This window comes from Symphalangus syndactylus, chromosome 5, assembly GCF_028878055.3.
Source record: "Symphalangus syndactylus isolate Jambi chromosome 5, NHGRI_mSymSyn1-v2.1_pri, whole genome shotgun sequence".
Classification (NCBI taxonomy): Eukaryota; Metazoa; Chordata; class Mammalia; order Primates; family Hylobatidae; genus Symphalangus; species Symphalangus syndactylus.
The window spans coordinates 27813057-27826503 of NC_072427.2; the positions used below are offsets into that span (position 1 = coordinate 27813057).

Genomic DNA, 13447 nt, shown 5'->3' on the forward strand with positions numbered 1-13447 from the left:
GCATAAAGGAAAATGTTTGCTTGCGGTGAATATCTCAGAGGTAGGAATTAACCAGATCTCATCCAGTTCTGTATTCTTAGTGCTAACTACTGGACTTGGCCCAAGTTAGGCTCTTAATAAACATTTGTCAAGCAAATGAACACTTTATGTACATGGTGTTGTCCCTTTTTCCTCTTTTGGACTACTTTAGCTACATTCCCAGGAATAGAATTGTGGGTCAAAGAATGTGAACATTATTATAGCTTCTAAAATGTGGTAAATTTTGATAGGTGGACATTGTTTACCAAAGGGAATAAAAGCTTAGATAAACTTGTTTAGTGGAGATGATGAGGCCCGACTCCCTGTCGATGCTGCTGGGTTGCTACTCCAGCCCCTGTCCTCGCAATCATGTACTTCCTGCTGAGAGTGGGCCCTTAATATACGTGTATTGAAATCAGTTAACTTGTAATCAAACAACTTTATTGTGGGACTTGTCTAAGCATCAAGTTGAGAGCTGGTGGGAGGCTGAGGGGAGTCTCTGGGGCCCAAGAGAAGGAACAGGTGGCCAGGGCCTGTCTCACACAAGAGTGGACTTCTGGGTTTTGAGCTACTAGAGACCTGGGGACAGCAGCTTGTGGGAGCAGCTGGGGCATCATATGGTACTTCTCAGCCAGCTGTCAAGGACTGCATTCCCATCTCAAGCAGAATGTGGATGGCTTGCTTTTATTCTCCGAGCTGGTGCCTCATGTCTTGGCACCCAAAGGCAGCAGATGGCTGCCATGTAGAATTGTGCCCACCCAATCCTTGTCTGTCCCTCTCCCTCACCCAGGACGTTCATGCAGCCATGTAGAAGACAACTACAATGGCTTTCCAAGATGTTCGGCTTGGTCTCATATTGGGATTGGTGCCATATTTGACCTGGGATTTCAGCAGTGTTGAGGAAGTAGCAACAATTGAACATGAGAGGACGAGTCAGATATTTGAGTGTTTATATTCAGGACACTGTGGCAAGGCATCTTGGATCGTATTGAGACCAGCAGGTCTGGCCTCTGCCTTTAAGGAACTTAGGTTAGTGAGGAACATGCAGGGAGTGCCCTCACCTCCATGGGAGGGTTACCTGGGCTACAAGACTCTCTGAGCTCCCCATTCAGAGAATGGAGACAAAATGTACACCCAGATCAGGGAAACCTGCTCTGAAGAGGTGGCCTTTGCATTGGACCTTGAAGGGTGAGGAGGAAGGAGCTGGAGAGACTGGTGTTAGGGGAGACTCAGGAGCTGGCCTGGGTAAGGCATCAGACAGCACACACCAGTACCTGGCTTCTTGCTGGGTGCTTGCCTGGCATCGGCTCCCAGTTCTCTGCTGATCTGTGGAGCTCTGCCTTGTCACTGTTTCTTCTAGCGTGAGTGGAATGCCTGTCTGGCTCTCCAGAACTTGGAACCACAGCATTTTGGTCATTCTGAGGGGTGGGTGGCAGGTGGTGATCCTTCCCAGTCCTCACTCCTCTGGCGGGCGTGTCTTTGGTGAATGCTGTGTGGTCCTGGCGGTAAGCTTCTGCGCTGACTGGCTCATTGTCACCAGCTGAGCTGAGGCTCAGCGGAGGGAACTCCTGGCGATAGACCCAGCAAGGCGTTGTCTTTGCAGCCAGATCACTCAAAGGTCCTACTCGCCCCACTTTGGGAGCACTGAATAAAGGCACTAAAGCTGGGGCCAGACCAGCAGATGCCTGGGTTCCTAAAGAATGTTGGCCTCTCCTTGGACATTAATGGACCATGGGGTGGTTGGAGATATGGAGGCGCCTGTTTAAAGAGAGAAGTTATCTTGAGTCGTGAAGTGCTGTAGAAGGGCAATGGTGTTGGCTGCCCCACATCCCCATGGATCCCATGCCCTTGGCTTACGTTATAATCCTGAGGTGCTGTTCCCTGCCAAGCCAGATCTCCCACCAACCTTGGCTCTCAAAATGGAATATATTTGCCATTGTAGTATAGACCAGCACTGTTCAGTAAAGATAAGATGTGAGCCACATATATACTTTTAAATTTTCAATTAGCCACATTAAACCAGTAAAATTAATTTTAATACTATTGTATTTAATTCAGTGTATCCAAAAGATTTTATGTGGCACTGGCCACCTCTCATGTGCTCAGTAGTCACGTCTGGCTAGGGCTACTGTGTTGGTACAGGGCAGATCTGAACCAATTTACTGGGACTGGGGCCTTAAAGAGGCTGATTTGTGATTATACATTTAATTAGGCCTGAGCCGAATCTCCATTTAGTCCTTTGCTAAAAGATACCAGATGGAAAATGCAGAGGCTTTTTGGATTTCTGCTGATTTTGCTGTCTTGTACTTTTAGTGGTGCTCAGTCTTAGAACCTGTGTGTGTTTCTGTCTTTGGGTTTCAGCTCTCTTCAGAAAAGGCCCTTTGGGGCTTCAAAGCACATGCCCCAGAGCCATTTCAGCCAGCCTGGCCCCCAGCCTTTTACTAGCTAATTGGGGATTGAAGTCAAAAGTCTTCTAGTGATCTCTAGATTTTTTTTTTTTGAGACAGAGTCTCACTGTCGCCCAGGCTGGAGTGCAGTGGCACCGTGTCGGCTCACTGCAACCTCTGTTTCCTGGGTTCAAGCAGTTTTCCTGCCTCAGCCTCCCAAGTAGCTGGGATTACAGGCACCCACCACCATATCTGGCTAATTTGTAAAAATATTTTTAGTAGAGATGGGGTTTCACCATGTTGGCTAGGCTGGTCTCGAACTCCTGACCTCAGGTGGTCCGCCCACCTCGGCCTCCCAAAGTACTGGGATTACAGGTATGAGCCACCACGCCCGCCTGTCTAGGTTTTTTTTTTTGAAAGGAAACAAACCCAGTTAATCAGTGTCTTGATTAACTGCCTTGTTAACCAGATTTTGCCCGCCTTATTGACCAAATTTCTACAATATGATAAAATATCAGTCATTGAAAGCATGTGATCTAAAAGTTTTGCCCTGGGAATTTAGTGAGAAATGACTCAGAGGTTACTAATTGTTTCCTAGTTACATTTAATACCCAAAGATTTAAAGTGAAAAGGATTTCTTGTAAAAAGCAGATTTTTCATGGTGCCTGCATTGTCAGAGGCAGCTGGAGAGGTTGGTTCAGATCTGCCCTAGTGAGTATGTGCCAGCTTCTTTAGCAGCCTGTGGCTCCCGAGCATAAATAGAAACACAGCTGCGTGTGCAGGCTGAACAAGAGGAAGTGTCTGGGCACCTCCCTGGCTGGAGCAGAAGGCTCCCAGGGTGCTTAGCTCACCCGTGGCATGGGGATGGAGGGGCCAGGTAGTCAGGGAGCTGGTGGGAAGACCAGACACACACATTCCCCCACCCAAACACACACTTGCCTCTAAGGGTGGGGGGTTTGGCAGACTGGGCTCACAGTATTGACTCCCTGTATGACCTAGACAAGTCACTTCCCTTTCTGGGCCTCTGTCCCCTCATCTGCAAAAAAAAAAAAAAAAAAAGAAGAGGAGGACTGGGTGGGCTTTGGGCTCTGAATTTGGCTCTGGTTGTGTCTCTCAGTTCCTGACTTGCCTGGTGACTCTCCTCTCCCCTCCTGTGGAAATGCTTGTGTGCTCTTTGCCCCGCCCCAGGGCCAGGCTGAGCTCCTGTGTCTACACTGCAACCAGCCTGCCACCCAAACTCCAGGCTGCAATTCATGGATCTCTCAAGTGGGTTCACGGCCTCTGGCCTGAACTAATCTCCTCCTATGCAAACTGTGCACCTGCCTTTCCCTCACCACCATTTTCACCAGCAGTACCTTTGTCTAATAATGTCAGTGCCCTGCTAAGTTCCCCATTCCATCTCTTTAGGAAGGCACACAAGTCCCTTCAGGGCCAGGTCCTTGCCACTCACTGACCTCACCTCACTCCTGCTCTCTGACCTTTGTGCTTCTGTAGACACTCCTCTCTTTCCTTGGAATCTCTTTTCCTCTGGCCACTGCCTGCTTCCCCTTTAAGACCAAGTTCTCCTGTATCATTTTCTGATTATTCATTCATTCACTTATTCCTTCATATATGTATTCAGTAAATACTGACCTACTACTATGTGCCTGACACTGAGCTAGATGCTAGAGAAATGGAGACAACTTGGAGTTTGTTTCTTGGAGAAGATAGACATTAAACCAATACTTTGAAGCTTTTGAACCTGCCTGTGGCAGGTGTCCTGAACTTTGAGTACCTTGTCCTTTGCTGCACCTCCCCTCTTTGGCTATGTGTCCTTCCTTCCCCGGTGCTCTCCAGTCACGCCAGCCCCGCCTCACCTGCTCTGCTTTCTGTCATAGCACTTAATGCAGCATGGAAACTACAGGTTGTTTTTTCCTGTCTTTCTCACTAGGCCAGGCCCCAGGTCTTGGTACCTGATAGGTGCTCGGCAAATGTTGGTTAAATGAATGGATGAAATGGCAACTTGGCTGATAGTTGGAAGAACTTTCTGTAAAGTACCCAAAGATCCTGTAATGAAAATACCCAAAGATCCTTTTCTTTAACTGGGGCCAGGTGTGCAAGTATCACTAAAAAGACCCAGGTTGTAGCCACAGCACCCAGAGGTTATCATTTGCTTGTAGGTAGTAGTAGTTTGGTCTAGGCCTATCTCTTGCTGTCAGGCCTGCAGAGCCATTTTCTTCACTGCCTCTGATCTTGGGAACCACTGTGTCTGATGTCTGCACATGTCACTGGATGCCAGTGTTGATGAAGTTCCCATAATAGTGTCATGGCAGCCTTTCTTCTTCTTGGGACTCCTTTGCTGGGGGCAGCCTGGAGACCTTGACCCATACCTGCAGTCTAGTTTGTTTATAGTTAGGTTCATTGTTCTGGGTCCTCTCCCTCATCTTGGTTGATTTTTTAATGATATTCACTCTTTGTGTATATAATTCTATGATTTTGGACAAATGCATAGAATCATGACTTTACCACCAGAACCATGATACAGAACAGTTCTGTCACCCACAAATTCTTGTGCTGCCGCTTTGTAGTCAGCTGCTCCCCTCCCTGCCAAGCCCTGGCAACCACAGATTTGTTTTCTGTCCTGACAATTTTGCCTTTTCAGGGTGTTACGTAAGTGGCATCATACAGTATATAACCGTTTGGGTCAAGCTTCTTTCACTTGGCAATACGCACTTAATATTTATCCATGTAGTAGGAATCAGTAGTGTGCTCCTTTTTATTGCTAAATAGTATTTTATTGTATGGATGTACCACAGTTTTTTTTAATCCTTTCACCAGACGAAGTTCTCATTTTTTTTGGCAATTATGAATAAAACCTCTGTAAACATTCACATACAAGTCTTTGTGTGAATATGCTTTCATTCCTCTTGGGTGGATATGTAGGGATGGGCTTGCCAGGTCACTTGGTAAGTGTATGTTTAACTTCATAAGGAATTGCCAAACTGTTTTCTAAAGTGGCTGCACCATGTTGCATTCCACCTGCAGCTTATGAAAGTTCTAGCTGCCCTGTACCCTTTTCAGCACTTGGCATTGTCAACTTTTTGAAATATTAGCCATTTTCATAGGAGTGCCAGCTAGTTTTTAATCTGCAGTTTTCTTTGTATACTCTCAGATGCTGATGGAGTTTAAATATCATTATTTGATGTGATTTGGCAAGGCCGTCCATACCTATGTAAGATTTTATTTTTGAAGATGGAATTTATAGTTTCTCAGAGTAAAAGAGCAGCAGTATTATCACATCTTCCTAAACGGTTTTGAGGAAAATGATATACTGCACTGTTCTTTAATTTTAGAATTTAAAAAGACTTCTTGTTAATTGGGTTCAATTCTTCATGTTACAATTGCTGTTTGCTTGACCAACTCATCATGAGCAAAAGCTACTAATCTTGTAACTGAAGTTTCCTTGATCTGTTAATCTTAACTCTCACATGGCAAGCTGAACAGTCTCTACTCATGAGACATAATATTTTTTAAGCTCTTCATATTATTGGTGGCCATAACATGTTTTTCCCCTCCCTCTTTCTAGGCTCCCAATCGTCAACTCATGACTTACTGGTTACAGGAGCTTCAGCAGAAGAGATGGGAATATTGTAACAGTCTGGACATGGTCAAGTGGGACAGCAGGACCTCTCCAACTCCTGGGGATTTTCCTAAGGGTCTTGTAGCCAGAGATAACACCGGTAAGGCAGAAATAAAGGGGAGCTGGGTCAGTTCTTTGTGTAAGCCATTCGATACCACACATGAACTTAGCAGTGAATGAAAATGAATTTAGAAAGAAAATAATAATGATGCTACCTTATGAGTGGACAGCATTCCACAGTTACTCAGCGCCTCCATGTATGAAGCTTATGCAAGCCCAGTGATGGCCTTGGAATCAGGCAAGGCCAGTGCCAAGCATGTGGAAGAGATGATACGACTAAGGTCAGCATGTGGTAAGTTGTGGTGCTGTAAGTCTAGTTCTGACTGCAGGGCCAGCCTTTCTACCACACCCAATGATAAGCACTCATGCCTAGATAGTCATGCTTGGGCAGACTTGCCAAGATTGACAGGTGTTTGTATACACTAGGAAGGTATTCTCAAAACATTCCACTTGTAATTCTCTAATGTTTCTTAGGAAGACTTTAACCTTCAAACATTGATTTCATTCTATCCTGGATTCATGGCATTTCTATAACTCAGGGTAATCCCTGGCCATTTGTAGCATGGAGATAACCTCTAGAAAGAACAGGACAACAATTATTTGCTGCCCATCCTACCCCCCTGCAAAGACTGTGGAGATGGGACTGTTTTTTGGCCCCCACTCTCCATACAGGGAAAACAACACATCCAGAAAACAAACAAACAAACAAACAAAAAAAACAGCCTCCTGAGCGCCGAAGTAAAGTCTAAAAAGCCCAGGTCATTGTATTAGTATTTTTGGAAGACACGTGGAGCGTACATTAAAAGTAGTAGACAATAGTAAGGACTAGTTCTAACAGTTTCGTAAAGAGATTTCTTCACTTCATAAAACCTGTGGGACCATCTGCTCCAAGCAGAACACAGGGCTGCATCCAAGTTTCCTGTCCCACCAAGGATGGTGTTGGCACATGTGTGGCTGATTTACTCCAGAAACAAAGGCATTCTTAGATGAATTTTTCATCTCCAAATTTGTCAGTCTTGTTTTTACTTGTGCCAGTATTTTTCAGCAGGTTAACCCTCTTATCAGTGATAAATTAGTATATATGCTTTGTACCTATTGATATATTTTCTGTGAGAGTTTTCGAGTCACTTTCACGACTGTCTTAGCACGCTGACTATTCCAGGTTCTGAGATCATGCCTTTATTTTCAACTTTATGCCCCCTTATGTTTAGTTCAGGGTCGAGTCACTGGTAACTGAGTTGTTTTGAAAGCCACTCTTATAGTACTTTTCATCTCAAAAGGAGCTCCTAACTGAGTGTCTGAGTCACTTGGAACATTTGGAAACCCTGTGGGAACAGGCAGTGTTCATGAGCATAGCCAGTGCCTTTGGCACAGGAGATGCTCGATTTGCCTCAGTTCCTTTGTTCTGAGGACACCAAGTGCTTCTTTCTAGCAAAGACTCAGGGATATTAAACTGAAAGGAGGACAAAAAAGTAGTACCTAGCCCTATAGTCTCTTTATAGCAGCTGTCCTTCCTCCTTCTAAGCCAAAATGCTGTGATTGGAGAGCCAGAGAAAACATCTGAAGTCCATATTTGTTTCTCCTCCTTTGATCTGGGGACTCCAGGTATGGAATTTAGCATTTCAGTAAATGCCATCTGACATTTACTCATTCATTCAGCAAAGTCGGCACTCAAGATGAGCTTTGTCCCTCTGCTCACAGAATTTCTAGTCAAGCAGGGTGGTTGTGCAGAGAAAAAATGAGAGAAATGTGCAGGAAGGGTGCATGCTGGTACCATGGGCTGTAAGTGGGCTGTGCATAGTTTCTGGCAGTTAGGGCCTCTCTGAGGAAGTGCATCTAAGCCAAGGCCTGGAGGATGGCCAGGAATTAGCTAGGTAGAGAGGAGGGGAGTCAGATGACAGGGCTGGACTGCGGTGCCTTCCCAGAGCTGCAGTCAGGATGGCTACTGGCTGGAAGCAGTTGTGGGGAGCGAGCTGAACCTGGGGCACACCCAGGACCCAGAGCCAGAGCTGGGGGAGAGCCTAGACTGCTGGTCTTGGGATTTTGGACTTTAACCTAAGAGCAGTGGAGTGCCTTTGAAGATTTTATAGATAGAAATGACTGTAACATTAGACTTCTATTAATTTTTAGATAGCTTCTAAGAACAAGGAATGAAACTTTGGGCCCCAGAGCAGTATGTGAGACTATAATAGTTCAGGAAGTCGTCGAAAAATCTAAAACAGGAAGTCAAGAAGAAAAGGCTGTATTTTAGCCCCTTTTGTTTTATCATCAGAGATAAAATCTGGTTCAAAGATAGATTGTGTTGTGTTATATGGCAGTTCTCTGTGAAGTTTCTAAAGCCATGCTTGTAGTTATCTGCTCAGCTTAGCCTACTCTAGCAAGAATTAAAGAAGAATGTTTTTATAACTGATTTGCATTAAAAATAAAACTTTTCCTAGTATTGTCTCATAGTCACCCAGTTGTTTGGAACATTTTGGTTTGTAGTCTAACGGGCGTCACCCATCAGGACCCTCCTAGCACCTAAAGTCAATATGGGGAAAGATATAGGGGATTAACGTTTTCCACTGATAGCTAGTCATATGTCTTAGAAGGCAGCTCTACCTGGTGGAAGAAGCCCTGTGGGCTGTGAGTCTTGGGGATATTTACTAGTTGTCAGACTCTAAGTAAGTCACTTATCCTGTAGTACAGGGGTAGGAAACTGTGGCTCTGGGAATTGAAGTTTGTTCACCCTCCTTCATAGTTGTTATAAAGATCAAATGGGAAGCTGCACTGTTAAGTGTAAAGAGCCATATGTATGTGTATATACACATATATATTGTATACATATATATGAGACGATATCATTTTGAAAGGGTTAGCATTATGTTTAGTTGTAATTAACAGGAAACCTTACTAATAAGGACTTACACATAGGGAGTAATTTGTGTCACGTGATAAGCAGTTTATGGCTGGCATAGCTACTCACTAGTGCCACTGAAGGGCGCAAGCTGTCTCTGACTCTGTATTTTCCATTGCTAGAGTGTATTAGCTTTCCTGCTCACGCTAGCTGCCCCTGGGGGTGGCACTTACCTCAAAAAGGAGAATGCTTTCCCAGAAACCTGTGGCTTATGCATCATTAGCTGGAACTGTCATATGGCCATTCCCAGCTGGAAGGAGTCTGGGAAGCCAAGTATTTTAGCTGAGCATATGGCTACGATCAAAACCAAGGTCTATAAGTAAGGAAAAGCTGCATTGAATATTCATTAAGGAGCCAGCACTGTCACATAGTTGTTTACATTAATTTTTTTTCTAGAATCTGTGTTGAGTAAGAGACTTTCCTGTGTGATTGGAACTTGCAGCTTTATTATTAGTCAATATCTGTTCTGTCTGCCCTCTATTTTGTAGCCTGTCCTCTGAAGTCATGCCATGCCTCAAATACCATTCCACATTGTCTTCTGTGTTTGGATAGATAAAGACCTAGTTTCAACACAAATGAGTAATTTGCATAAAGATACAATCAGGGGTCCATAAACCTTTATAGCTGATGAGAATGAGGTAGCTAGAACCCAAAGGAGGTGCCCATAAATGGCTAATAGCCTCATTACAGGATGTATGTCTAGCACATTCCGTTTACTTCATTTCCCACATAAACTAATAAGAAAACAAGCCAGGGATAACAACACCCTGCTTTCTTAAAAAGCTTCTTGAAAGTTCATGAGTACTAAAGCACTCGTGGTCATAGCAGGCTCAAATGCCCAAGTGCCTGTTTGAATATGGATGGTATTTCTTGCAGAAATTGTATCGTGAAGACAGTTTGAAGGATGACCACACGTTTCCTCCCCTGAAGCAGCTGCATTGGGTAGTTGAACTGTTACACTTTTAACAGCTTGTGTGCAAGGGGATGGCGTGGGAGGAGTAGCTGTAACTTTCAGTCTTCAGGCAGCCTGAGCAGTGCTCTCAATGCAGGATGCAGGGTGTAGAGGGCTGCCAGAAGGAAAGCCATCAGGTGGAATGCAGGCCCCGTGTTGGCAGTGCCACAGGAATTACACATCATCCTTTAATGTCGTGATTCCATACAGAGATCAAGGAAGCTGTGCTTTTGTGTAATCCTTGTAAAATGCTGCAAAATGCCATGCGTTCTTGTGAAGTATCAGTCATGGTAGTTACCAGTGTTGTATCTGAGAGGCAGCATGGGGAGATCTTATGGGACCTTTAGCACATCATGATTTCCCCATCTGTAAAGCAAGATGCTCTCTGAACCAGGTTCCTTCTGGTTTGAATGTTCTGTGAAAGTCAGGTTGTGAAAAAATGTGACTGTGGGAGGGAGGATGTGAGGGAGATGCTGAGTGGGGTTAGATTGCAGTTCTGTCTGGGAGGAGCCTGCTGGAGAGGGTCGGAAAGGAGACTATCTGGAACAGGCTTGGAATTTGGTGTCAGCAGAGACATCCTCAGCCTAGATTTGGTGGGACTTGGTGCAGGTGAATACAGGGATTGATGTGGCTGTGAGTGGGGGCGGGGCGGTGGCTGAGCCAGATTGCAGGAGAACAGGGAGGAATGGGAAGGGAAAAGAGGGAAACCCCCACTCCAATTCAAGGAATCTGTCAGAGGCAAGGGGGCAGGAGAGAGGAAAGTCAGGAAGGATGATGAGTATAAACCCACTCAAGAACTGCAGGGGCCTTTGCTGCCTTCTGCCCGATTGGCCTTTTCTCCCATGCCATGGTAGCAAGTTCCTGTCTTTTATGGATTAATTTGGTCATTTAACCAATATTTATTAAGTCACTCCTCTATGCTAGATGTTGGATATGCAGCTGTTAGCAAATCAGATAGAGGTTCAGTTCTCACAGAGTTGTGTCCTTGATAGGAGGTAGGGGACAGGCAGATGAGTAATTAACCAGACATATGGACTGGCCCATCCTGGGGCCTCTCAGGACCTGGTGGTTGGCCGCCTTTTTTTTCTGGTGCTTAGATGCACTCTATGTCCTCACTTGGAAGATATTTCTATTCCTCTTGACTGGTCCTTCACAGTCTGTATTAAAACTCACATTGATAAATAAAAAAATTTTTGTCAGATTAAGCCCACCCTGTCTTCCTCCAGCTCGCAGTGTTGACACCCAGACTTTTCGTTTGCTGTATCCTTTGATGCATATAGGGATAGCCCTTTCCCAGTGCTCTTTTCTCCTTTCTTGGATGCAGCTGCAGGCCTGGGTTGAGTTTTATGAGAATTCTCCCACTGTACACGGTTCTGTGCTCTGCAGAGGTTGCTGGCGGAGCACCTAGGCCTGACTGAGACAGCAGGAGAGGAGAGGGAAGACTCACTGAGGCAGTCCGGATGTAGGCAGGAGCTGCCTCTGTGCGGGGAGTCCCATTAGGAGGAGACTTTGAGCATCATGTGTTAGAATGCAGCAAGTGGGAAGGGCTCTTGGAGACCAGGGAGGCTGAGACTGCCCGGGGTCACACTGGATTTAGAGGCGGTGCTGGAATCAGAACCTAGGAAATGGGAACAATGCAGTCGGAAACTCCCTCAGAGTTTTCATTTAGGCATTTGAAAATGTTTAAAAAGGACAGAGGTCTAAACACCAAAAACCGTCAGGCACAGACTTTCTTTCCCCACTGAAGCTGTAAGACAAAAGACATGTTCATGAACACCAGTCCAGCCTCTTAAAATCTTCGAGGAAATGTTGCCATGTCCTAGTTTGTGTTTTCCCTTAATGTCCTCCTCGAGGCGGTTCCCTGCATGCTAATGTTAGGACATGTATTGAGGAGAAGCCAGCAGCTCTGCTTTTCATTAAGTAAATCTCACATGGTCTCTTAAAAACCAAAAACCAGACAAAAATAACAGTAACAGCAAAAATGTATTAAGCTGGAAAAGAGCTTCTTGATTTCAAGTCAGATAATTACTTTTAGAAATTGTCCTCCAACATGTTCCTCCCAGGTCTCTGGTCCCTTGTCTCCACCCCTCCCTGGGGCCTCTGAGTTCCTCAGGAAGTATTTCCAGTATGGGCTGTGGGTTGCTGCAAGGCCTGGGGTTTTCTTGGTAATAGGCACTTTGCCATATGAGCATTTGACAGTCCAATCTCGCAGAGGGGCCGTTCATCACCTTGCTACTAGCCCACACAGGAAGAAGAGGCTGGACTCAGCCTGTAACAGAAATCTGTACAGTTTGTTGTGCTTATTTCCTGACTTGGCTTAGAATTGTGATGATGATTGTAAGACCAGCCTTTGAAGTAAAGGAGTTTGAGCTGCGCCCTTACTCCATGTGCCTGTAGACTGACACATGCTGTCACCAACACTGAGCACCCCCGCCCACCACTCCAGGCACTGTGCTCTCCTCTAGTAGGTACACTCATCTCTACCTGCCTTGCAATATTTGTATACTGCAGGGGCTGGTGTCTGGGTTCTGGCCCTGGATCTGGACTCTAGTGTCCTGATGGAGAAAGTAGGTAGGGAGACTGGACTGGATTAATGGTGTTTGAACTTTTTTTTTCTTTTGTTTACTGGAACCTCTTTTCCAAATGAAATCTTAAAGGGAACCCCAGTATATAAAAGAGTGAAGAGAGGAACTGCTGAGGACGAAGCTGAGCATGGGGCCCCCATCCTCTTCTCCCTGTAGAAGTCCCCCAGGCATCTCCTGGAACCCTAAGACTCAGAGGAAGGGTCTGGATCCCAGTGACTCAATGTATTTATTCTGTGGTGACTTGGAGCTTGACATGTTACTGTTTTACTTATGTCTCTCTCCTGGATGTGTTCTCCTTTACGGGGAAAGCTCTGTCTCATTGGTTGTTGTGCCCTCAGTGCCTAGTGCTTAATACGTGATAGTAAAACCAAGAACTGGCAATCTGTGGTTATTTGTAACTTCTTGCCTCTTGACTCAAGAGGCTGCAGTGAGCCGTGATCACACCACTGCACTGCAGGCCTCAGTGACAGAGTGAGACCCAGTCTCAAAAAAAAAAAAAAAAGTGTGTACTCTGTTACCAAGTCCGTAATTCTTCTGTTCCCAACACACTGTCTTGCTTTTCTTAGTCAGAACCCTACTATAAGCCATGCATTGACTCTCCTTGCCAGAGCCAAATTACCCTGATAGATACACAGCACTTGTTTACTCATGCCACACCCAAGATACTTCCCCAGTGTGTTCTTGAAGCCCTTCCTACACTGATTGTGGTCAAGTCAGAACCTGCCTACACAGTGCAGGCCCATCATGCGGCATTCAGGACGTTGCTCTCCAAGCCCACACAGTCCAGGAATGCCTGCTCTCTGTTTCCTTTACCAGTGCTCAGTGACCTTTACCAGAGACCTGTTCTTGCTGACTCCGATTCTGTGCTCCTCTGATTAGAAACGAATTTTTCTTGGCTGGGTACAGTGGCTTACGCCTGTATTCCCAGCA

At 45.4% G+C, this 13447-nt stretch overlaps 1 protein-coding gene across 6 annotated transcripts in view; it reads left to right on the forward strand.

Moving 5' to 3' along the window:
* Positions 1-13447, forward strand: part of TBC1D2B (TBC1 domain family member 2B) — an 82702-nt gene that overhangs the window by 17351 nt on the left and 51904 nt on the right. For all 6 annotated transcript variants that reach the window (XM_055277593.2, XM_055277594.2, XM_055277595.2 and 3 more), the window contains exon 2: positions 5971-6124. In XM_055277593.2, coding sequence (XP_055133568.2) covers positions 5971-6124 — 154 coding nt within the window. The remainder of the gene's footprint in view (positions 1-5970; positions 6125-13447) is intronic.